Source organism: Diabrotica undecimpunctata, chromosome 1 (genome assembly GCF_040954645.1).
Source record: "Diabrotica undecimpunctata isolate CICGRU chromosome 1, icDiaUnde3, whole genome shotgun sequence".
NCBI lineage: Eukaryota > Metazoa > Arthropoda > Insecta > Coleoptera > Chrysomelidae > Diabrotica > Diabrotica undecimpunctata.
In genome coordinates this window covers 94,077,802-94,091,029 of record NC_092803.1, presented here as the reverse complement: position 1 = coordinate 94,091,029, position 13,228 = coordinate 94,077,802, and the positions used below count along the sequence as shown (strand labels likewise).

Genomic DNA, 13,228 nt, shown 5'->3' with positions numbered 1-13,228 from the left:
CAGACGTGCTCTGGTAAGTCTTTAATCATTCAAAAGTGTGCTCTGGTGAGTGATATTTTCTCAAAATTTTTTGAAAATTTTGGATTTTTTTTTGGTTATTTTGATAATTTTTGAATTTCTGATTTCAATTTTTTAAATAAATTTTGAATTTCAGATTTTGGGTTTTTGTGATATTTTGGTTTAGAAAAAATTTTTGGTTTCTAATCATATTTAGTTTTTAAATTTTTTGAATATAATTTAATTTAGGATTTTTTTTGTGTAAAAATGCTGGCCGAAATTATCAAATATATAGCATCCATCTTGGGGTTGATTAGAAATGATTTTAATGATGAAAATGTTAGAAAAGGGCTGGTAGAGTGTACGAAAGCTATTAAAAAGATACATAATGCAATGAGAACTGCAAAAACGACGGGGGAGAAGCAGCACCTTGAAGCCCAGATGCGGCAAGTAAAAACTCTGCGAAACCAGCTGAAAGCCGAACACAAGAAGGGGGCAGGACTCACACCTACGAAGGAAACTGCTAAACATAGAGTGCAATGGGATGACTCCATATCAGCATTCAACTCGAGAATTAGAACGGGAGTCATCTCAAACATTAAACACAAGGATCCAGGCAGTTTCCTTAATGATTGCAAAGCCCTTTTTAAGCGGAGAATCCAAAACGTACTTAAGAAAGACGAGGCAGTAAAAGTTAACATGACATTTGGTGGAGACTTCGAGATAGCTAGCGGAGAGAAAATCTATAAAGATACAAAATATTTCACCACATCGAACTCGCCAATCTATCGAGACACCAATCTTGATGAGTGGTTTGAAAAGAAAGTGGTAGAACCCATCAACAGAGACTTGGAAGAATTCCAAGAACGTGATTCTGGATGGGCACTAAAGGCAGTTGTTAACCTGGGGGTGAACATTAATAAATTTACACCGCAACTAGGCTCATCATATATTGAACTTCCTCCTCAGATAAAGAGAAAAGAAGCATGTATTAATGTTAAAAATGATGATGAGGCATGTTTTGCGTGGTCTGTCATATCAGCGGTGAATCCTGTTGATAAAAATCCTCAAAGAGTGTCAAAATATCCGCACTACTCGCAAGTGCTGAAGTTGAAGGGAATACAGTGGCCAATGACGATGAAGCAGATTCCTAATTTTGAAAAACAGAATGATATATCCATCAATGTTTACGTTTTGAAAAAAGAAAAAAGAGATTTTAAGACCCTCCCAACATATTTAACTAAAAACAAGAAGGAAAAACATGTGAATCTGCTTCTTGTCCAAGATAAATACGATGATGATACCGAAGGTCCTATTAGATGCCATTATGTATGGATAAAAAATCTATCTCGCCTATTATCAAAACAGTTAAGTAATGAAAATGGAACAAAACATGTCTGTGATGTCTGCCTCCATTACTTTAGATCACAGGAAAAGTTAGATGTTCATAAGACAAGTTGCAAAGGGCGATTGGATCATATATGCGATAGGTGTTTACAACCAATTTCATCGGCTGTTCAGCTAGAAGCTCACACCGAAGACTGTATAAGGATTAACGATACTGCCATTAAAATGCCCGAGGAAAGCAATAAAATGGTAAAATTTAAAAATTTCCGGAATAAGATTAAAGCCCCCTTCGCCGTGTACGCGGATCTCGAGAGTGCTTTGAAACGTACAGGAGATCCTAAAAAACCTCAAGAGCATGTTCCTGTAGCAGTTGGTTATTTCTTTAAATGCTCGTATGATGACACTTTGTCGTTTTATGACTCATATCGAGGAAAGGATTGCATGAAATGGTTCGCAGATAAACTTAATCAGCTTGCTGAGGATGTTTCTACGGTGTTTATGTGCCCATATGATATAAATATGACAACTCAGCAAGAGAGCGATTTCCATGCAGCCACTCATTGCCATATCTGTGAGCAGCGCTTTTCCCCCAATGATAAGAAAGTACGGGATCACGATCATCTCACTTCAGAAAATAATTATAGAGGTGCAGCTCACGAAGGGTGTAACATTAATTATAAAGATGTTCATACAATTCCAATAATATTTCATAATCTCTCCGGATATGACGCCCACTTCATTGTTAATGATATTGCTACACACATTGATGACGCTCGAATTAAATTCCGTTTTATCGATAGTTTTCGATTCATGGCGTCTTCCCTCGATAAACTTTCTTCGTATTTGCCTAAATATACTAACCTCAAATCTCAATTTTTATCGCTTCCTGAGGAGCAATTCAGTCTTTTAACCAAGAAAGGTATCATGCCTTACGATTATATAGATTCATTTAAAAAATTTGCTGAAATGTCTCTACCCCCCATTGAGTTCTTTTATAATAAACTTGAGGATAAACCATGTCCTCGACGACATTATCGTAGAGCCCAAGATGTCTGGTCTTCATTCTCGTGCTCCACTCTCGGGGATTATGTAGATCTTTATATGAAGACCGATATTCTTCTTCTTGCAGACGTTTTTGAAGAGTTCCGATCCAGTTGTCTCAAAACATATAATCTTGACCCAGCTCATTACTTCACTCTTCCCGGCTTCACGTGGGATGCAATGCTTAAACATACCAAACAAGAACTGGAGCTTTTAACAGATCCAGATATGTTTTTGTTTGTGGAGCGTGGTATTCGTGGCGGTTTGAGTCAGGTATGCTCGAAACGTCGCGTCCACGCTAATAATAAGTATATGGCATCATACGATCCATCGAAGCCTGACTCATATCTAATGTATTTTGATGTCAATAACCAATACGGCTGGGCAATGTCACAATATCTTCCCTATGGTGGTTTCGAGTGGGTCGATTCTAATATAGACGTTATATCTATTCCTGACGATTCTTCTGAAGGGTACATTCTCGAGGTAGATTTAGAGTACCCTCAACATCTCCATGATCGTCATAAAGACATCCCATTCTGCCCAGAATCTTTGAACCCAAAAACTATGTTTCCTCCAAAACGTCCTCGAGAGCTCACCAAATTAATGGTCACCCTCAATGACAAAACAAAATACGTAATTCATTACAGAGCATTAAAGCAAGCATTAGCCAACGGGTTAATTTTAACAAAGATACATAAAGTTTTGAAATTTAATCAATCTGCGTGGCTGCAACCGTATATCGAGTTAAATACAAATCTCCGGAAGGCAGCGAAAAATGAGTTTGAAAAGAACCTTTTTAAGCTAATGAACAACGCTGTGTTTGGTAAGACCATGGAGAATGTGCGCAAGCGCGTTGATATTAAATTGTTGACGGAATGGCAGGGTCGTTATGGAGCTGAAGCAAGAATAAGTAGTCCCCTGTTTAAAAACGCTACTATCTTTAATGAAAATTTGGTTGCTGTCGAGATGCATAGAGCAGAAATATGGTTAGATAAACCGATTTATGTTGGAATGAGTATATTGGATTTAGCTAAAACAACCATATATAATTTTCAATATGACTATTTGACCAGCAGGTTCGGAGAAAACTTTACGACTTGCTATACTGATACCGATAGTGTAATCGTAGAGATACGGGAAAAAGATCCCTATGAAGCAATGATAGACGATTGCTATAAATATTTTGATACGTCTGACTACCCAGTAGATAATATTTACGGCATCCCTCAGGTTAATAAAAAGGTATTGGGTAGGATGAAGGATGAGAATAATGGTCGCATTATGACCGACTATATAGGTCTTCGATCGAAATTGTACACTACAAAAGTAGCCATCACAGATGATGAAATTGAAAAAATGAGGGGGGAGTTGGAAGAACAGCAGTATGAGGATGACGAAATTGATAATATTATTAATAATTATGGTGTGACAAAGAAGGCGAAGGGGGTAAAGAAATCTGTTGTACACACTAAAATTACATTTGAAGACTATGTCGAGTGTTTGGATGCCTTTAAATATAAGTCCGCCACGCAGAATCTTATAAGATCAGATAGACATCGTGTATATACAATTACCCAGGAAAAGGTTGCGCTTAGCCCCAATGATGATAAAAGACATCACCTTCCGGAGTCTTATGATACGCTTCCATGGGGGCATTATTCAATTAATAATCATGAGATGGATGTTGATTAGAGTTAAAATAAAGCATGATTTTGCTAAGTACTCAATTTTAACATTTATCCTTGATGATCTGATTGACTGTAAGATGGATGCAAATTGTATATTATCATTTTTAAAACTTATTTTTTCTTTTATCACTCATCGTTTTTATATAATAAATAAGCATAGCATATTTAGTTGATATAATAAAGTCATTTTAAAACTTTATTTATTACAGCTAACATAATGCTAAATATATCTGGAACAGACCCTTTTATTATATTCCTTTTCTGAACCTTTCCCTCATTCATCGTTGTTTATATAATATGGTAATTCTACTAGATCTTAGTTTTGTATATATTATTTTTAATTAAGATACTTAAGATTAGCACATATGCAAAAAAGATGTTTAGCTATGACCACTAAAAAGATATCTGATATGGACCACTGGCAAATTAATGAACCGATCTTATTAAATTAGGATCTAGTGTTCGTGCAGCCTCCTAGCAAGATAATCAATAATGGTCGTCTTTACCCTGATTTAGTTTTAAGTCTGTTCTTCGATAGCCTGTCACAAAACAGGAGTCGGAGAAATCCTTAGTTTTAAGTCTTCGATAGCCTGTCACAAAACAGGAGTCGGAGAAATCCCTAGTTTTACGTCTTCGATAGCCTGTCACAAAACAGGAGTCGGAGAAATACCTAGTTTTAAGTTTAGGTAACCTAGAGTTATTGACTAACCCCCAATAATTCATTTTTGAATGAATACCACAGTGTCTTAACATAAAAGATGTTCATCAGATCAACAAAAAGATGTCTACTAAACCAAGTTAAAATCATGTGCTGATTTTGAGTACAGTTAAGTATATTGTTATCGTATATATTATCATATTATGTAAAATAATTCATTCCTACTAACCATCATCCCTACTAACATGACAGTCGATGTAGTCATACCTTCACGTTGGTGACTGTTGTTAAGAACATATTTTTTCTGTTTTTTCAGTAAATTTATGTTCGAACCGAATTGACTACCTTTCATGCACTGCATGCTTACATCATTTTTATACCTCGCTTTATACATACATTCCATCGCTTCGATACTAACATTATTTTATTATCGTTTACCTTACGCCTTAACATACTTATTACATTTAACCATTAATTACTGCAGACCTTGCTAACATATTTTTCATGCAGTCTATATAACTATTTCTTACCAGAGACCCGAAGCGCAATACCAACCTACAAAACAATATCACCTGAACTGTCGTAGATAAAATATAGTATACAACTCACCATTTGTATTCGCTAATTTTGTATATCACCCGAATTGACATAGGTAAAATATAGTATGCAACTCACAATACAATTGTATTCTATAATTTTTATAATATTACTCGAACTGCCGTAGATACGCATATACAGAATAATAGTGGTGTATAGTAATTAATCAGATAAGATTATATTGAGACTATTTGTTGGTTTGGTCATACTGTAAGAATAATATATGTTCTTCAATGCATCATGTTCTATTTCTAGTAATACCACACACGTTATATCGTTTTCAGCGTCACCTTTCGCTTTGTTTCACGAAAGAGAGAGAGAGAGAGAGAGAGAGAGAGAGGCTGTGTGTCTTTTTACGATGTCAGGTGCTAGATGGCGTGACGAGATGATGAACTGTAATAGACGTGGAATCTCATTCAAACTATGTTGAATATTTGATATAGCACCGTTTTTTTTTTGACGATGATTCTCTGTTAGCCTCACTTTCCTCAAATGTCTATTATGCTAAACAAAGATCCGATATAGCGGCGTTTTAGTCATTGTCTTGTATCTTAACATATTTCCCGTCACCTCCCCTTTTCATTTAACGTATTACACGTAGTAATCAGACTAATAACAACAGAGATATGACTTTTTTGTCTTAACATATTCATTACCCCCTCCCCTTTTCGTTGATACCTCACACATTGAGCCGTTTGGACATTACAAACGTAGCGCCGATGTCTTTGCGTTTTATTTTTATCTTAGCATCACACATTGTTGTACGTTGATGTATGTTGATGTACGTTGAACCGTTTGGACGTTGCAAGCTTAGTGTCCTTTAGGCATTGTCTTTTGCGTTTGCTTTTCATGCTACTATATTCATTACCACCTCCCCTTTCCATCGATACCTCACACGTTGAGCCGTTTGGATGTTGCAAGCTTAGTGTCCTTTTGGTATTGTCTTTTGCGTTTCGTTATTTACTTTAACATATTCATTAGCACCTCCCCTTTCCATCGATACCTCACACGTTGTTGTACGTTGAGCCGTTTGGACGTTACAAGCTTAGTGTCCTTTTGACATTGTCTTTTGCGTTTTGTTTTTATCTAAACATATTCAGTACCCCCTCCTCTTTCCATCAATACCTTACACGTTAAGCTGTTTAGACGTTGCATGCTTAGTGTCCTTTTGGTATTGTCTTTTGCGTTTGTTTATGTATTAACATTTTCGTTACCCTCTCCCCGTTCCAACGAGCCCTCATACGTCACAATTGAACCAATAACAATGGAAATATGACGTAATGCCATTTTGGCACAGTCTTGACATTTGATTTTTATCTAAATGTGTTCTTCGCCTCCACCGCTTTCCAACGATACCCTACACGTCATGATCCGACGAGCCGTTTTACCCCCACCACAAAATGAGACAAAAATGACCAGAATCGACCTTAGAATTTCTTATGGAGATTTACATGGGAAAATGACCGATTTTGTGCTCGTTCTCTTGTTGCCCTTTTACTGACTCATTTCTGGGTAATCCTTATCATCTCGAACTGAGACAAGAACTTTATCCAATGTTGGAAATTCTTGTCTAAAGAAGAATTCATGCACTTTCCGTCGAAGTCCTTCTTTAAAATGATATTATTCTATTTGAAATTTTGGTTTCCGTGGAGCATTACGTGAGTTACAGTACAATGACCGCTACCATCCAGTAAGTTCCACCACGTGGATTCCAACACGGGGCTACCGCTTGAACATTCTGGACTAAATTGCGACGTATTGAACAGCAAGATCAGCAATTAATAAATTATAAAAACACCATGTTAAAATCAATTTTTTCAGTCTGATTTAAAATATAGTCTGATTTAAAATTATAGTTTGATTAATTAAAAGTCTGATTTAAAATTATAGTCTGATTTAAATTATTATTGTTGTTACTAAAATCTTTGTAAGTCGAAATAAAAGTTTTAATTGTGAAGTTCAGTTTTTAAAAAAGTGTTTTTCCCAAGAACATTCATAATTCGCGGCATTTGAAAACTACCACATTTCTCTTCTTTAATAACTCTGTAAATCGTAGATTTCCCAACAACAAGTGTACTGCTAACTAACTCAACGGTCTCATCAACACTTTCACATAAACGTTTGTCTGTAAATGATTTAAAACAATTAAATATTAATGTTTTTTCATTAACTGTTAGAGGACCAATTTTTCGGCGTTTACACGGCACTTCCAAATTTTCCATAACACTAGTATACACAATAAACTGCACCTTGCAACTGAAGTACCTACTTTTAGTGAACTGTTAAGAATTTTGAATACGCCACTTGGACCTTCCTATATACAAAATGGAAAAACCCACTATCACATTTTTTGTGGAATAAGTTTAGAAGGTAATTATCTAGTCAATTACTGTCGTAAATTCCTGGAATTAAAGAATTAAATGTTTGATTGTTGAAACCCTTACTTCGTGGAATGCACTCATTTCAGATAAAATAAAACGTTTTATTTTATCTAAAGAATTAAACTTTATTTTGCAAATAGGCAAAGAATTAAACTTTATTTTGCAAATAGATAAAATAAAACGTTTTATTTTATCTAAAGAATTAAACTTTATTTTGCAAATAGGTAGGTACTTATTAAACTTTTATTGGTTATATATAACCAATAAAATAAACATCTTACATTTCTTGCAAATTCATTAGTACCTGTTAACCTCCATCACTCCGACACTGGCAACCTTATTTAGGGATTAGTAACCCTCACAACTATTGTATTCTATTCTGTAAGATATGGCTTAAAATAAAGATTAGATCTTTAGTAGTATACCTGTTTATTCAAGAAAATACATAACACATCACATGTATATCAATCACCTCTGGCCTCTAGATGACGACTGTCCTAACAGGTAACTGTCATTACCATTACCTCTTAGGACTTCAGCCACCTTTACATATAGCATTTATATAACACATATTACATCTCCCCCTTTTTACAAATTCAGTTTTAAAGGTGGTTTAACAACTCTACCTGATTTAGTTCTATAATTATCTGCTTGTTCAGTGACATTATTTTGTATGTCAGTAGAGGTGGGCAACTCTGCCTCTGTTGTCTGTGTTGAGGATGAGGGTTCTTGATCTAAATCTACATCACTTGTATTCGTAAGTATTATAGTTGGTTGTGACTTAAATCTATTTAGGGATTCTCTAATATCTACTCTATTGCGACGGACAATATAATTATGCTCATCTCTCAAGATATAAGACCTTGGGGCTTCATGCTGCGATACTATTTGGGCTGGTTCCCACCTCTTTTGATTGATTGTACATGATTGTACTGACCTCATTGATTGTACATAGCATCTGTCTCAGGTTCTAACGACTCTAAATCCTTAACACCTTGGTTATAGTCTCTGACATACACATTTCTCCTTTTACTTAATTTTCCTTTCACATTTATGCATAAAGCTGGTTTTAACATATCTTGATCAATAGGTAATTTAGTTCTACAGTGTCTACTCATTAAGAGCTGTGAAGGAGTATAACCAATGTGTTTAAGGGGTGAATTCCTATATTGTAATAATGCTGATTCAACATCAGACCTATCATCAATAGACTTTTTAACAATACTCTTAGCAATTGCTACACCTTTCTCAGCAAGCCCATTTGACCGAGGATAATTGGGACTTCTAAACTTAATTTGAAAATTCCATTCTGTAGCAAAGTTTTTAAAATGATAGCTATTGAAAGGAACATTATCACAGCATATATAAGCTGGTGAACCATATATAGCCAGCATTGACTTTAAAACTTTAATGACAGAAAAAACAGATTTGTCTTTTATAGAGTGAAGCTCTATCCAATTTGAAAAAGAATCATAAGCTACTAGATAACTTGTACCATAACATGTGAAAATGTCAATGCCAATTCTTTCCCATGGATATTCTGGTAAAGGGTATGGACATAATGTTTCCCTTTGTTGTTTCGATCTAAACTTTTCACAAGATTTACATCTTTTTATATAAGTCTCTATATCAGAGCTCATTCCTGGCCAGTAAAAAATTTGCCTGGCTCTAGCTTTTGATTTTTCAATGCCAATATGACCCTCATGTACCAGCCTTAACATTTCAGATCTTAAGCTTTTAGGAGCAACAATTTTATTCCCATAAAATAACAAGTTATCACAGACACATAAGTTGTCTCTGAGCTTAAAAAAATTATTAACTATCTGTGGAACATCACGCTTGTGCTCTGGCCATCCCTGTATGCACAGGTTTATAACAGTTTGCAATTGCTCATCTTTTTGGGTTTCTATTCTAAACTCTGATTTTCTAGTATCAGACATAGAAACAGTATTTACTACAGCATGAACTGCAAACTGAAATTCAGCATCTGACTTCAGACCTCCTTCTTGTAAAAATGCCCGAGATAATGTATCTGCAATATACAGATACTTTCCAGGTTTATATACTACATTTAAGTCATAATGCAATAGCCGTAAACGCATTCTTTGCAAACGTGGAGATAATGCACATATATCTTTACGAATTATTGATTCTAGAGGTTTGTGATCACAACTAACAAGCACATTGTGACCATACACAAAATAATGAAATTTTTGAAAAGCAAAAACTATTCCTAACATTTCTTTCTCAATCTGAGCATATTTTTGCTCAGTTGTGCTTAAGCTCCTAGATGCAAAGGCCACTGGATGGCCACCTTGCAGCAAACAAGCGCCTAACCCATCTTTACTGGCATCAGTTTCAATTTCTATTTTTTTAGATGGGTCAAAAAATGTTAGCACTGGTGATGCTATTAGCAAATGTTTTAATTGAAACAAAGATTTATCATGAATACCAGTCCAGTGCCAAGGGACATCTAATTTTGTTAGTTCTCTTAATGGGGCTGTGACTTTTGACATGTTAGGTACAAATTTGCCCAAAAACTTTGCCATCCCCAATAGTCTCATCAGATCAGATTTATTATCAGGTGTTGGCATTTCTAGAATAGGTTTTACATATACTTGATTTAATTCAACACCTTGTTTGGAATAAATCTGACCTAAAAATTTAACACTACTTAACTTGAATTGAATTTTTTCCTTATTGAATCTAAGGTTGTGCTTTAGGGCCCGTTCTAGTACAAGGCGAAGGTTTTGGTCATGCTCTGCTTCATTAGCACCTGTAATAATCAAATCATCAAAATATAGACCAACACCTTCAATGTCACCAAATATTTCATAGTTCTTTCTTTGAAAGACTTCTGGGGCTGAGCATATTCCAAAAGGTAAACGACAAAATTGATACCTACCGAAAGGAGTGCCAAAAGTACAATAATCTGCACTCTGATCATCAAGTTTAATTTGAAAGTACCCATCTTTCATATCCAGAACTGAAAAATACTCTTTGTTACACAATTTTGCAGCAATTTCATCTGCTGTGGGTATCAAAAAGTATTCTCTTTTAATAGCTTTGTTCAGGTACTTAGGGTCTAAGCACAACCTTAAATCCTTGTTTTTCTTTTCCACAATTACAAGTGGGTTTAACCACTCTGTGGGTTTCTCTACCTTTCTGATAATACACTCATTTTCTAGTTGTTTTAATTTATCTTTTAATTTCTTATGTAATGCATGAGGAACCCTACGAACTGGTTGAACATGAGGAACTGCACCTTCTGTCAATGAAATGTGATAATCATTAGGGAATTGTCCAAGCCCCTGAAAAACTGTGGGATATGCCTCTACAACTTTAGCCATAGTTTTGAAGTCTACATTTACACTTCCTACTCGCTTAATGAGATTGAGACTAATACAAGCATCTAACCCCAACAAAGGTACTTGGTTCTGAACATCAACAACAATAAATTTAATATCTGAAGATGCAGTCTATACCTTGCAATTAATTATAATTTCTCCAACACGTTTTATTTTAAAATCATCATTACCATAAGAAACTATTGTAACATTACTTTTATTTATTTTTTTTATACCAAGATTTTGAATATACTCAAGAGGCAGAACATTTACTTCTGCACCAGTATCTAACTTAAATTCTACTATGCAATTTTTTACCTAAACTTTCTGCTTCCAGCCATTCTGAGAACTTCCAGATTTCAATAAACCTACAGTTTTGACACAATTGATAAACAACTCACTATCATCACTTTCACTACCACTATGTTGGTTTTTTACTTCATGTACTCCCTTCCTGCTCACCGACTCTCTTTTCTCCAGACCATTGGTGCTCTTACTACACACTCCAGCAAAATGGTTTCTACCCTGGCAACGGGCACAAGTTTTGCCATATGCTGGACACTTTCTTCCTCAATGTTTGAACCCGCAATAACTGCAGACTTTTTGTGATGTACCTCTATTTGACCTCACTGCATCCACTGTTGATTCAGCTGTAAACGCTTTTGCTTGAATTTTACTGCTTTCACTTAGTCTACATGTTGTAATAGCCTTTTGTAATGTCAGCTTGGATTCTCTTAGGAGACTTTCTTGTGTTTGTTTGACTTTTATTCCAATAACAATTCTATCTCTAACCATGTCGTCCTGATCTTTATACTCAGTTATTTTCACTGCTTTCTTTAACTCAGTCACGAAACTATCAAAATGTTGCCCCTCTTTTTGGACAATGCTGTTGAACTTGAACCGCTCATAAATTACGTTAGACTTATGGGAGCAATACTCTTCAAATTTATCCAAGACAGGTTGCAACTTTTTATAATCTCCTTCATTAAATGTGAAAGTGTTGAACAATTCTAATCCATCATCTCCCAGTAAACTTAAGAATGTGGCCAGTCTCTTTTTCTCAGGCTTATCTTCTAAATCGGTGGCGTCCATGTAGAGGTTAAATTTTTGAGAGAACCTCCTCCAGTTTGCCGCCAAATTGCCATAATCTAATACAAGGGGTTCTGGGGGTTTAAATTGATTTTCCATTTTTCTTCTAGACACAACTCACTACTCGATTAAACCCCGGCCCGACCTGACACCATGTAAGATATGGCTTAAAATAAAGATTAGATCTTTAGTAGTATACCTGTTTATTCAAGAAAATACATAACACATCACATGTATATCAATCACCTCTGGCCTCTAGATGACGACTGTCCTAACAGGTAACTGTCATTACCATTACCTCTTAGGACTTCAGCCACTCTTTACATATAGCATTTATATAACACATATTACATATTCTGCTCCAACCTTTATACCTGGTGGTCATACTCAATTTAAAATTGTTTTCCTATATACTTCTGTAAACTTGTTGACAAATATCTGTTTTTCATTGAGTCACCCGTATCAACAGTTTAGGGATTTGCATACATAATTTATTGTTTTATTACTCTCTCATACATAAAAATACACTATAGTAACGAATTTTTACATGCTTGGTAAGTCAAAAGTTTAACTTTTAAATCGTATTATGTCTGTCATAAAATGTTTTTTTAGTCAATATTACTTCTTGAAAAAGGCATGGATTTCCTGCCGAAACGTCGAAAAAATATATGAAAATGTCTTAGTATCAAATCAAATTTTTTTATGAACCTAAGCCCAAGAAAAATATATATTAAGGTTCAAGAACTAAACTCAAACAATATATTTAGGCATGGGTGAAAATGTCCCTTTCTACCTTGGTATTGAAACCAACTTCGGAAAAACAACCGTCCAACAGATGAAACTCTATAAAAAATTATTGACTAAGAGGACAAATCAAAGAAATCGAAGAATTTTTTTACTTAGATGTAAAACAGAAAATTTAATACCAAACTTTTTAAAATTAAATATAGAACACATTATTCTTAATTCTGTAAACCTTGCACGTAAATTTGGTAACGTTTTTACTGTATTCACAAAACAAACCTTGAATTTACTCATAGCAGATACTCATTAAAAACTTTAGACTCGGAACTAGAAAAA

At 34.9% G+C, this 13,228-nt stretch overlaps 1 protein-coding gene across 1 annotated transcript; it reads left to right on the top strand.

Moving 5' to 3' along the window:
• Positions 1-264: 264 nt before the first annotated feature.
• On the top strand, positions 265-4,080 carry LOC140433823 (uncharacterized). The gene has a single exon (XM_072521800.1). The coding sequence runs from the start codon at positions 265-267 to the stop codon at positions 4,078-4,080; it is 3,816 nt and encodes a 1,271-aa protein (XP_072377901.1).
• The last annotated feature ends 9,148 nt before the right edge of the window (positions 4,081-13,228 follow it).